The 13,741-nt window shown below is 40.4% G+C and overlaps 1 protein-coding gene across 1 annotated transcript; it reads right to left on the bottom strand.

Annotated features, from left to right (window-relative positions):
• Window positions 1-8,181: 8,181 nt before the first annotated feature.
• LOC308349717 (tetratricopeptide repeat protein 39B-like) lies at window positions 8,182-9,948 on the bottom strand (the record flags this gene model as incomplete). The annotated part of the gene is made up of 1 exon (XM_080814519.1): window positions 8,182-9,948. The coding sequence occupies one exon, from the start codon at window positions 9,946-9,948 to the stop codon at window positions 8,182-8,184; it is 1,767 nt and encodes a 588-aa protein (XP_080670645.1).
• Window positions 9,949-13,741: the final 3,793 nt, after the last annotated feature.

Below are 13,741 nucleotides of genomic sequence, written 5' to 3' on the forward strand. Positions count from 1 at the left end.
AGCATGCTTTGCGGCACGTCGTCCCTTCCTTCCCCCAGAATTCTCTGTTTTGTAGTCCTTGGCCTTGGTCACACCTAGAAGTCTGAGAGTCACCGGGCGTGGGGGGATAAAGGTGGGGTGCGGTCCGAGCGTGAGATTTTTGTGTAGTAATAATAAGGCTCCTTGTTCGCTAGAACCACTCCTCGTCATTGTCACGATGGACATTTCAGCAAAAGTCTCGTGCCAAGTTCCTCGTTGAGAGTTGACTTGGAAATGCACCCTTGCGGTGGAGTCAAAGCACCAGAACCCTCCAGGTAAATCCTAAAGCTTTAGAAGTGTGAGGTGAAAGTGCCTTGGAGAAAGCGACAGAGCCAAGATATTTGGCTTGTGTAAGGCAATTAATACGTCTGCTCCTTTAGGATGTGCCCTTGCTACATTCCTGCAGGAGGTGCAGAAGCCAGAAAGAAAAAGCACAGGATTAGGATGATTTCCACCTAGGAGACCACTCACTAGTGAGAGGTGCCACCCTCACTAGGAAAGCCCCGGCTTTTCCTGCGCAGCCCCTCACCATCCCCGCAGTGGAAAAGTCCAAAACACTCGCTTTTGCCACAGATTTCCGTTCAGGTATGTAGTCGGCTCCTGGCATGGTCCAGATAAACTGTGATCCTAAGAAATGGTACAAGGTGTTAAACGTTTAGTTTCCGCAAATGTGAATGCCAGCGGAGATTTACAGAAACCGAATTAGAGGACTATCAAACCATGATGTAGAGAACATTGAAAATTAGTCAGCTTTTCCCTTACAATTTGGGATTTGAGTTCACATAATCCTTGAAGTACATGGTTTCTTATTGCCATCGTTTCAAATAATCCTTTGGCAACTTTCACTCGTTGATTGGCTGATTATATTAATGTGGCTTTAGCAGATGAAATTAGATGATGCCCGTTAAGTCCTCCATAAATCTACAAACAGCTAATATAAATACCAACTGCGGGTGCCTGGATGGCTCCGTCAGAAAAGCATGCAAGTCTTGGATCCCCGACTTCTGAGTCCGGGCCCCACATTGGGCACAGAGATTACTTCAGTAAAAAATGTATAAATACATACATACCAATTGTTAAAGTGTGAAGCTAAACATATGACCTCATAAAAATTCAGTCCAGAAGAGCTTCAACCAATTGTTGACAACTGGGCATTTGCATTTTAAGCCTTCTATCTGTACTGCACAAAGACTTTGGAAGCTAGCTTCAAATTTAACTTAAATGACCCCTTTTAAAGTCATGAGACTGGGGCAAATTCCTTCTCTTCTCTCCCCTCTCCCTTTAGTCTCCTAGATAAAGAATAATTTCCAGCATCGGCTGATGTGAATCACTGATTTATAACAGACTGAGCCCAGCCCACTCCCTAATGCAGGTTTACAGAAAGACCCTCTCCTATAGTCCACCCTCAACAAGTTCAGATGGTGCCATTTCCTTTCCCCTGGCAACCCCTACCCTTGTCCCCCTGGTGCCTCCCTCAGACCGGTTGATATCCCTTCTTTCACATTTTCTAGTTTTCCTCCTCTCTTCCCCTTCCCTCTCCCTCCAACTCCTTCCTAATATCTGCCTCCCCCTGAAACTCTCTCTCTCTCTCTCTCTCTCTCACACACACACACACCCCTATTCACTGCCAAGTGCAAAACTGCCTATTCTAGATTTTGGAGTACATTTTAATTTAAGCAAGACATATTGTTTTAAGTAGTCTCTACACCCAACTTGGGATTGGAACGCACAACCCTGAGATCAAAAATTGAATGCTCTGGGGCACCTGGGTGGCTCAGTCTGTTAACCTCTTCCTTTGGCTCAGGTCACGATCTTGGAGTCCTGGGATCAAGCCCCACATCAGCTCTCTGCTGGGCAGGGAGCCTACTTTTCCCTCTCCCTCTGGCTACCGCTCCCCCTGTTTGTATTCTCTGTCTCTCTGTGTCAAATAAATAAGTGAAATCTTTAAAAAAAATTGCATGCTCTCCAACTGAGCCAGGCAGGTGTCCCAGCAAGAAACATTTGTTTAAAGAACCTTTTCTTAATTTCCCTGAAGAAAATCGGGCGTTAAAAAAGTTGTCAGTAGTTTTACCACTGTTCTTTATCATGATACAAAGATAAACCTACCCTGCCTGGAAAGACTATCAGAATTTTCAGTTTACAGTTTTGCATCATAATAGTAATAAATAATATACTTAACATTTAAAAAAAGGTAGAAAATGAGTAGGGGTGAGGTAGTAATTTGCTGACTATATTTCATGCAAGGTAAGGTGAGAAAAAAATTACTGGTCATTTTTTTTAAAGATTTTATTTATTTATTTGACAGACAGAGATCACAAGTAGGCAGAGACGCAGGCAGAGAGAGAGGGGGAAGCAGGCTTCCCGCTGAGCAGAGAGTCCGATGTGGGGCTCGATCCCAGGACCCTGAGATCATGACCTGAGCCCAAGGCAGAGGCTCAACCCACTGAGCCACCCAGGCATAACTGGTCATTTTGACCAAAGTTTTTTTTTAATGTTCTGGTTTTTTTCATTCATTCAACAAGTAAAACCCACTAAAAGTGTCAATTCTTTATTTCTGCATTTATTCATCAAGCATACATTTTGTAACTACCCGTGCTACACTTTCTGTTAACAACTAGGAATTCAAAAGCTAATTTTAAAAATGTCTTCCCTCTGGGAAGTTGATAATGTCAACTTTTACCTTGCAGTTGGTAAGACATGGTTCCCATGTCTCTTTTCACTTGTAAATAAGCAAGCTATCATTCTACCTAAGGTGCTAATACATGGGAAGGGTTGGGGAACGGGTTCTTAGAAAAGCTTCTTAAAAAGGTAGCCCTTGGACTTGATTATAAGTAATGAACCAACCACAAAAAATTCTGTGTTTATGGAACAGAGAACCTAATCAAAGGAGGTGTAGGTTGGAGTGAAAAGCAGTGGGCAGGAAGTTTTAGCAACCTTGGCTTGGTTTGGTTAAATCTGTAGCATTCCGGTAAACTGGTTTTCCTGGAAGGAGTCTTGATTTGTACCATTTGCTGATTTCTACAGTGTAAATATTCCCACCGTGGCTGATTTCAGGGTACCAATGATTTAACAACAGGCTCAAGAAATCCCTGAATATTTAACAATTGGCTCTTTTACAACAGTTTAAACTGGTTCCTGCACACCACTGTGTTCCTACCAGCTTCGTGACTTTGGATGTCATTAGCCCTCTTAGATTTCACTTTCTTTATTTATAAATGAAAATGTGGGATCAGATGATGTAACATGCTGTCAGCAATAAATATTCATGACTAAGCCATTACAGTCACTAAGAAGCACTGTAAACCCTCTAAGGGCAGGGGCTGTGTCTGTTTTATTTACTACCATATACCCCACCTCTACCACAGTGCCTGGCATATAGTAGGTGCTCAATTTGAACTGAATTTTCATTTCTTAGGCAGTTATATATCCCCTAATATGTCCCAGGCACTACTTTAAGAATTTTCAGATATTAACTCATTTTGAGTGAATAACTATACCAAAGAGATTGGGAAAAAATTGAGTAATGGAATAATGTGATTAAATCAGTATATTAGAAAGGATGCAGAGAGCTAAGAGGTGGAGAAAACAGGGAAGTACAGAGCGTATATATACAGCATGAAACTTTATGTAAATTGTAGCCTCTCTATCCAAACAAACCAGTGGTATCAGGACAAAAAAAATTCCAGAAACACTTTCCAAATGGAAATAGGATTTAGGGAGGCAGTGTCTCTAAATTCATTAGTTATCTGCTCTGCCCAGCGCTGCCCAGGCCTGCCTAGAGGGGAGATTTTTACAACCTCAGAGAAAGTTGATTTCTCTAGCAGTAAGGTGAAGATAGAGATGTTTTCCCTGGATGAAAATGCTTTGAACAGACTTTGTGAACTCTAAAGCACTAAACCCATGTCAGGCATGAAGGTTTAGCAAACTGCTTCTGTAATCATTGCTTTTCAAATATGCTCAGCTAATATCTTTATACTGGCTAAAAATCAGTGCTGTTGTTTTCATTGAGTTCCTCTTAGTCAATGACATAATCAGTCTAAGCGGTATGAATATACATGTTTCATGTAGATTTTGTTTTGAAAAAAAAAACTAAAGTGGGGTTAACTATTTTTATTTTTCCCTGGAATTGCCTTGGAAAAACAAAAGAGGTTGACTACCGAGCTCCTAAAAATTGGTGCAGCAGCCCATACAGGAGATGTGTGTGTGTGTGTGTGTGTGTATGTATGTGTGTGTGTGTGTGTGTGTGTGTATATATATATATATATAATGTCCAGACAGGACATAATAAAGTCCAAGCCTCAGCTGATGGCAGTGGAAATGAAAAAGAGGAGAAAAAAGGAGTGGAATTAACAAATATCTCAAAGGAAAAATCAATAGGATTTAGTGACTGATTGGATTGGGGCAAGGGCATGTTGAGATCCTTTAACAGAGCTTCTCTCTGTTCTTTTCTTCATTCATAACCCCCTCTTCCTCTTTGTTTATTCAGGATCTCAAGCCTCCAAGTAGTTATTATATTTACTAAATTAGATAAGAAATTTCTTCCTGGAATAAAAAAATGCTTCAATAACACTTTATTTGTGTTTATGGCACAGGAAGGCCACAGTGAGGTCTCTCCTCCATGCTCTTATAAACTAACTCTACATGTTAAGTAAAATGGATGTGATGCAATCTGTGATTCATTTGTACAAAGAGAACATCTATAATCTAGATTACCAGAGAATGTGAGGATGACCAAAATTCCAAGCTAAGTGACCTGGTTGTATTCTCTGGACGCAGGACTGGAATGGGATTTTCTAGTAGTAGATGGAAGCTTTAATGGATGATACCATACTGGTACATTCAGCACCCCAGGGTTGGCAGCAGAAGACACGGAAGAAGAAAGGTCAGTTAGCCAAAGATTGGGAGGTATTTCTCAGAGACCCTGGACCCACAAGGCAGGGACTTTCCAGAGATAGACACATCCTGTAGGGAATGGATGTTTCATCACGACCCACCCTGGCCCCAGTAGACATTCCTAAACCTTTCTGCCTCCCATTCTGATTCCGCGCTCACCATGCTGCCTGTGACTCCTCCACACTGGTTTTCTAGGTAGAGTGTTTATCAGGAGAGGTGATTCTTGACAGGGAAACTTGAGCACTTTCTAGTCAATAGAAAGGAATAGACCGGAAATCACAAACCATGGGTCATATCAGGACATGCAGATAGTTTAATATCTGCACAGTTTAAAATTTTTTTAAATATTTTTTTTTAATTTGAAAGCTTTTAGGTTTCCTCTCTCTTCTTCACAACTAGTTTCAACCACTTTTATTATTTTAAGTTTGGCTGCTTTATATTGTTTATATCAGCTGCCTGATCCCACAGGAAATTGAGTTTGCAACTCTGAAATAGACCCTACTATAAATAAACAATTAGCAGGGTAAAGTGTACCTTAATCTCTTGTGAGTTTGCCTGGTAAGAATCAGCCCCGATGTGTCTAGTCAACCCTTGGGCCAGTGAAGGATCGGAAAGCTGGGCTATGGGTAGCAACTTCACCAATTGCAAGATTTCCTCCTGGAGCCCCATAGTCTTCTGCAGACAATTCCTTGGTCTCATCGTCACCTTGCTGCTTTTTCCACAGTGCCCTTCCTATACCATTTTGTAGCATCTTGTCATTTACGTATGTATTGAAGCAGTTACTGTAGGTTGAGTCATGTAACAGTCCTTTTCCACAACCTCCTAATGAGGCTGGAAAGCTACCACTCAATCTTCACCTTCCGTTGCAGGTAGAAGTGGCCCCATGAATATTCCTGGCCAGTAAGATCTACACGGAAATCCCTGGGAAGGCTGTCCCTTCCGAAACAAAAAGACAAAGGGTCCTAAGAAAGAGAAAGCCTTTTTTCTTCCTTAACCATTTCTCCTTCAGCCTGCCTGGCTTGGACATAAGGCCAGGAGATGAGGTAGTCAATTTCCACTGAGTGAGGAGAGCCACACAAGAAGGCTAGCATGGCATGCAGAAAAATAAAAGAGCCATACCAGACCTAAGCTACCCACCTTCAGATTTCTTGTGTTTGAGACAGACTCCTACCTGTTTAAGCAACTGTTTTAAGCTTAAACTCCAGATAGTATCTGTTTTAAGCTCCAGATAGTAGGCATTCCACACGCATTTATTTAACCAGGTAATAAAATTGCTCTTCATTGGAAGAAGCTGGGACAAAGCACAAAACCATAATTTAGGCGAGAGTTACTTATCTCATAAGTGACCAAGACCAACAAAGAACAGAAAGAGCAAATTAAACCGGTCAAATTTCAGACTGGCAAAGCAGTATAAGGAAGGCACCTTTGCTTTTTCTAAGAAAGTGATTTAAGTCCTCTGCACTGAGTAACAATATATTCTTATTACTACTAGTAATAGTAATAGTAGGAACAGCACATGTGTATTAACTCAAATATTAATTAACACAGAAAAAAACATGGAAGAGGAACTATTAACCCTGCTTTACAGCCAGGGACACTGAGGCCCAGAGGCCCAGGAGCACGCAACTAGCTAGTGTCCAAGCAAGGATACTCATCCGGGCAACCAGACCAGAGCCCTCTTCGCCACACTATCGTATTAATTAAATAATGTGGAGGAAACTTTAAGCACAGTTGTTCACCTGAAAGTCTATTTTTAGTTAATGAGGACCGTGCTTTTCCAAGTAAGCATTTTTAAATCTGAAATACTAGCTCCTCATTGTGCTCCAGTTTTGATCGCTTGGACGCCCAAAGCTTTAAAAATAATGTTTCACTCATTTTAGCAAACCAGACTTCCCCAGCAAGGTCTGTTTCCGAGGGTGACTTCCCAAGGGAGGATACACTCAAGCCAGATTTAATGGCCTGGAAATTAAATGGTCTAGGTACTGATTTAACCCCCCAAGGCAGGTAAAGCAATACCCCATGCCTACAGCTGCTGTTTACTCTCAGATTAGCCCACTAACAATGGCAACTGGATAGACCCGCAGCGTTTAATTATGTTGTACCCTACCCTTTGGGAAGGTAACTAAGGGAGGGCTCAGTAAGTAACTCAAGTCTCCCTCCATAGGCCTACCCTGTTTTTTCCTACCCAGTGAATCTATCTTCCCTGCTTCCTCCAATTGTCTTCAAAGGGTTTGCCTCTGTGTGTGTGTGAGAGAGAGAGAGAGAGAGAGAGAAGGGGGTGAGGCTTGTTCTTCTCTACCCTTTGGCAAACTATATATCCATAGTTGAGCTTCCTAGTAAAAAAGGTAAAATAAACTACAACAGGTAAAAGGCAAAATAGACATGGGGGGAAATATCTTTGATATAAGAAGTCAATAAAAATTGCTATTAAGAGGGAAAAACATTCATAGACTATGCTGTTCGGTGCATCATTGTTCTGAAATGTCAGGAAGACCTTAAATGTTTTCTTTTTTTAACAGTAAAAACATTTATAGGGCACTGAGATTCCTGGTGTAGCTACTTTTCCTATTTTATTTGCAAGTTGTATACATTATCGAGTGAGATGTTAAAACATATTTTTTGAGTTTTTGAAAATGTTGCCTAACGTAATTGAAAAATCCATAACAGATAAGAGAGAGTATATTTCATAATATACAGTTGACCCTTGAACAACATGGGTTTGAACTGAGAGGATTAACTTACACATGGATTTTTTTCTTGCTACGGTACAATACTATAAACATATTTTCTCTTATGATTTTCTTGACTTTTTTTCTCTAGCTTCCTTTATTATAAGAACACAGTATGTAATACATGCAACATACAAAAATATGTTAATCAACTGTTATTGATAAGGCTTCTGGTCAACAGTAGACTATTAGTGGTTAAGTTTTGGGGGAGTAAGAAGTTACATGCAGATTTTTGACTGCATGGGCGTCAGCACCCATAATCTCTGTGTTGTTCAAGGGTCAACTGTACATCATTTGCCTTTTCTTTTTCAAGAATGTGCATGACTCCATATGTCAGTCTAAGACATTCCATTTTATAGGTAAGGAGAAGGAAAGAGGGAAAAGTAATGGCCAGTTCCTTTCTTACTTCTTACTGATCAGATTCTTAGCAGCTGCCTCTTCTTGGATTTCTTCCGCAAAGAGATGATTTTTCTCTTAATTACCTTGCCGATTGCAGATACTTCACTTATAATAAACAAAACCACACTTTGTGTCAAAACCGTCACTTTTCTTTGGCTATTTGCTCAAGAGCTATGTGAGCCCTGAACTGTAATCGGGCTTCCATGGAATAGTCTTTGTAGTTTTTTATGTTGTCTAGGTTTTTTGTTGCACTGTCATAATCTCCTTTTAGATAGTGAAGAATTCCTAGTTCATAATAAGCATACGGCACTAAGTAGTGGTCATATTTTAACAATTTCTCCTTCTGAATGACACGATGAAAGTACTGTTCAGCTGTCGAATATCTGCCCAAGTGTTTCAGGCATAGACCTTTCAATAAATTTAACAAACTGATGTCATCTATGCCATACTCTTTATTTGGATTTTCTCGTAAAACGTCTTGTCCTCTATTAATTATCGAGAGCCAGCTTGATATAAGGTCTAATTTTTTGCTCATTACACGGAAACCACTCCAGACGTAAATGAATTCCAGGATGGGCTGGGCTGTGAACCAGCCCGTGGTAGTGCCATAGCGCTGACCCTTCTCAGCAGCAAATTTTTCTATTGGCACAGAAGTTCCCAAGATTTTGATTCTCAAACTATCCACTTTTAAGAAGAGAGAGTTTATGTCCTCACTCCCTGATCTGACAGACTCCGAAGGAAGCAGAGCATGTAGCATAGCTTTACTGTACATGTATATTGCCTTGGACCACTTGCTGTTATGATACAGTAGATCAGCATAGCGGTAAGCCTGCTTCCAATTCCGCAGAAAAACGTGGCACCACATGAGTTCCCAGTAACACAGGTGATGAACCTGCTTCCATTCATTTTGAATCAAAATGCACTCCTCTAATACTAACTGTGCGTTTTCAAAGTTTCCTTTCAGCATACTAAAACGTGCATGAAAAAATTTAAGTATGACACAGTTTGGAAATTTCTGGAGGTAGATTAGGAAGAGGTCCTCCACAGCGGAATTCTGACCCTTTTCAACACCAACAGCTGTATAGATATAACTGTAGTAAAAGAGGAGAGTCAAAACACTTAAGATATTATTTATATGGGATTCGGATGCACTCTCATGAAGCAAAGTCAGGCCCACCTCCTTATCACCAGAATATCCAGCAATATTGAGCAGTTTAAGGGTCTTTGGTGGCACAAGCGATAATATCAGGTTGAATGCTCCAAATCCAAATTTTACTCCTCCAACCAGGTGTTGGTAGGTTTTGCTGTGGTTGTAAGTTATCTGTGTTAATACTTGCTGACAGTCTTTGTATATTTGATAACTTAACCCGATGTTGATTGCACTTTTAAGAAGACCAAACGTACTGTCATCCTGTATAAATGTGATGGTGGCTCTCAGAATCAAACACTCAGCATAGCAGATTTCCGCATGCAATTCCTCCTCTTTGATAGCCTTTATTCCCTGTTTACTCACGAGATGAGAAAAACTTGTCATTCTAGATTTTCTTCGGAAACTGTTACAGGTTTTCAAAGCCTCCTTTGTGGTAGTCATTCCAGTCTGTAGATCTAAGGGATCAACAGTCAAGATGGCCTTGACAACCATAAGGATGTTATAAATCAGGGCATGGTAGATACTGTTTTTCGACCACGGATGAATGAGATCTATGGCCTCTGAGAATCTGTTATTCAGAAATAAATACAATCCAGTTGTGCATTCTTCCAGGGAAGAGGTTAGAGTCATTGTTGTTGCTGCGGGGATAACTTCATAGGCGTCTTCAAACTTGTCCTCCTCATTTTCTGCCTTACTTAGAGTGAATGATGTAAGGTTACTCCCCTTATCATTTTCTCTTTTACTTAGAGTAAATGACATATTTGCTTCCCTGCTTAAGAGATGGGCAGTAGCTGAAGGGGAGTGACGCAGCCGCAGTGAGGGTCACTCCTGCTCTCCGGACGGGGCTCCCTTCTACAGCCTGAGGCGTCGCTGTAACAATGGAGGCAGACAGACTAACAGTGTGGGTGCAGCATTACGATATCTTCATCTATACCAGACAAAGGGGGAGGGCGAGAAAGATCATTTTATTTACCTAAGAGGTATTTCTAAGAAGTTCAAATCATCTGTAATACATAGGAAACATGTGAAGTAAGTCCTTTGTAAACAAAAAACTCTTGTATCAATCATATATGTTTTCAGAAATGTTGATGGGGGGCGCCTGGGTAGCTCAGTGGGTTAAGCCTCTGCCTTTGGCTCAGGTCATGATCCCAGCGTCCTGGGATTGAGCCCCGGATTAAGCCCCACATCAGTCTCTCTACTCAGCAGGAGCCTGCTTCCCCCTCTCTCCCTGCCTGACTCTCTGCCTACTTGTGATCTCTCTGTCAGATAAATAAATAAAATCTTTAAAAAAAAAGAAATGTTGATGGGGTAAGGCTTATTCTGCCTTAAAAGTTTTATTGAGATAAAATTGACAAATTGTAAGATATTTAAAATCTATGATATGATGGTTCGGGGGGGATGAGAACATTTTTCTACTCTCAGCAGATTTCAGTTATATAATATGGTGTAATCAACTATAGTCACCATGTTATATAGTAGATTCTCAGACTTTATTCATCTTATAACTGAAAATGTGTATTCTTTTACCAACCTCTCCTAACCCCCTCCCCGACAAGTGTCCTTGTTCTTAATGTTCCCATAAGGGGACTTTTCTGCTGAGAGCTGATAAAAGAACCTGGAAGAATGTTGCTCTGTGCCTTCTGAATTCCTCCTTTTGGAATTGGCTGTTCAAAGTCTGAAACCAAAAACCAGGTAGAGTTTTCTGCTCTCTAGCTGTGCCTGGGACCAGGTGGGTAAATGTTTAATTAGGGGATAAAGCATCAGTGAGCCCACTTGGCAGCACATCACACGTGAAATCACAGTAACTATCAATTTAATCAAAAAGGTCATGTTTTGGTGTCCTTCTGCCTCTTGCATCTATATCCTGTGGGTTCTGAACTCAGGCAGGAAAAGGCATGTTATTTATTGACCCCTAAGGCCATCTCCTCCTCTTCCAACTCTTGTATTCCCTCTTTAGATGATTGGTACCATCATCCACACTAGATCTCTCTCTCTTTTTTCCCTCCTCCCATATCCATCAGTGACCAAACCCTGTCAGATCTACTTTGCTGAAGGCAGTACCTCTCTGTTGTCCTCCAAATCACCCTGGACATTCTTCTTTAACAAGGTTATAATATGGTAAAATGGTATAATATGGTAAAATGCATAGACTGTGAAGTTAGACTGCTTAGGTTTGAACCTGATTCTCCACTTGCTTGACTTTACTGTGCCTCTGTTTCTCAACTGCAAATAGGGAATAATAGTACTTCTACCGAAGAGTGGTTGGGAGAATTAGGTAAATTAATATATGTAAAGCGGTCAGGATAGTACCTGGCATCCATAGTAAATACTCAATACATTAATCTATACACATCCCCCCATAGCCTGACATAAAGCAGGTGCACACTGAATTGTTTTAAATGAGGTTTGGGATGCAGGCTGCTGTGTGCAGGAGTCCCACAGCTTTTGGTGATTGCAGTGGAGTCATTCTATCATTCTTTTGCTTATAATGTTCTGTCTAAAATGTCTTCTTTACCTCTCTCTGCTTATCTACTTTTAAAAGGTTCAATCTAGCAAGGTGCCTGACTGGTTCCGTTGGTAGGGCATGCCACTCTTGATCTCAGAGTTGTAAGTTCAAGCCCCACGTTGGGTGTAGAGGTTACTTAAAAATATAATCTTTAAAAAAAAGGGATCAGTCTAGTGAGAAGGGATTAGGGAACACTAATATTGAGCTGGGAAGATCAGTCAAGCAGGGACTTGAGTAAAAGGGAGAGGGAGAGTTGAAGGTTCAGAAAGGAATATTCAATGAAGAAGAGGCAGAGAGGGAAGCACAGAGCACAGAGGCAGGGAGGAAAATCCTCGGATAAGAAGAAAAGTCTCTTGCACTAACAAGAGAAGAGCCTTCCTTTCTGTCCTTCATTTACTACAAATTGAATTGAACTCCTTCAATAGACTGAGCACTGTTCTCGGTGCTGGGGATATAGCAGTGAACAAAACAAAGACCTGAATCCCATGGAACTGATTTTCTTAGGGGAGGGGCATTCTGGCAGGGAGAGGGATGCTGTGATGGGGAGGAAAACAATAAATAAATGAATAACATGTCAGCAGTTGATATATCACTATGAGGAAGAATAAGACAGCTTAAGACAGAGTAGGGAATTTTAAGAGTGATGGGGTGTGTGGTACTTGGTATTTTATGTAGGGTAGTCAGGGCAAGCCTCCCCAGTAAGGTGACATTTGAGCAGAGATGTAGAAGATATGAGAATCTCTTGATCTCTTCTTTCAGTCTAAGATAAGCGAACATCTGTGTGTTCCCATGATGCTTTGTACTTACCTCTAACCCAACACTTGCTATATATATATATATACATATATATATATATTTTAAATATCTGTCTTCTTTCAGCATCTTTTATATCTACCTTCATCACCAAGTACAATGACTAGCACTTAGTCATTAAATTACCATTTATTGAATGACTAATAACAGTTTCCAATTTATATATACTAAGATAAATTCAAGATGAAGTAATCATTTAACCGTTAAAACTATGAGATTCAGAAAAATATACCAGTGAATACTACAAAGAGTTGATGTCCTTAATATAGTAAGATATCCTAAGAATCGCTAAGCTAGAAAAAACACCCCAACAGAAAAATCAACAAAGGACATAGACAAACTGCCAGTAAGCATAATGTTGAATCTCATTGTAAATAAAAAAATGCAAATTTAAAAAATAACATATCCATCTTAAAAGTGAAATTTGGCAGATTAAAAAAAATTGATCCAGTGTTAACGAAGGTGCAGAAAACCAACTACCTTTGTGGACTGGTTGGTGGGTATTTAAGTGGCTGCAATCATTTTGGAGAGCTATTTGGCAAGAAGTTTTAAAAGTTTTTATATTTTTTATTATTATTTATTTATTTATTAAAGATTTTATTTATTTATTTGGCAGAGAGAGATCACAAGTAGGCAGAGAGGCAGGCAGAGGGAGAGTGGGAAGCAGGCTCCCTACTGAGCAGAGAGCCCAATGCAGGGCTCCATCTCAGGACCCGGAGATCATGACCTGAGCCTAAGGCAGAGGCTTAACCCACTGGGCCGCCCAGGTGCCCCAACTTTTACATTTTTAAAAAAGATTTATTTATTTTAGGAGGGTTAGGGGGAAGGGCAGAAGGAGAGGGTGAGAATCCCAAAGCTGACTCCCCACTGAGCATGAAGTCTGACAGGGGCTTGCCGGTGGTGCTTGTCATGGGGCTTGGTCCCACAACCCTGAAATCAAGAATCAGTCGCTTAACTGACTGAGCCACCTTGGTACCTGAGCTTTTACATTTTTTTTTTTTTTACACTCTTTGACCCAGTAATTGCACTTATGGAATTATTCTAAGGACACAATCAGGGATATACATAAATATCTATAGAAGGTATATACACTTCAGCATTATAATACAAAAAATGAAAAGCATGTAAATTTCTAACAGTAGTGGATACTAATGAAATGGAATACTATTGCAAACATTATAATGTTGTAGAATATTTAAGGACTTGGGAAATTGTTTTTGGTGTAATACACTG

This window comes from Martes martes (assembly GCF_963455335.1).
Source record: "Martes martes genome assembly, chromosome: 9".
Lineage (NCBI taxonomy): Eukaryota > Metazoa > Chordata > Mammalia > Carnivora > Mustelidae > Martes > Martes martes.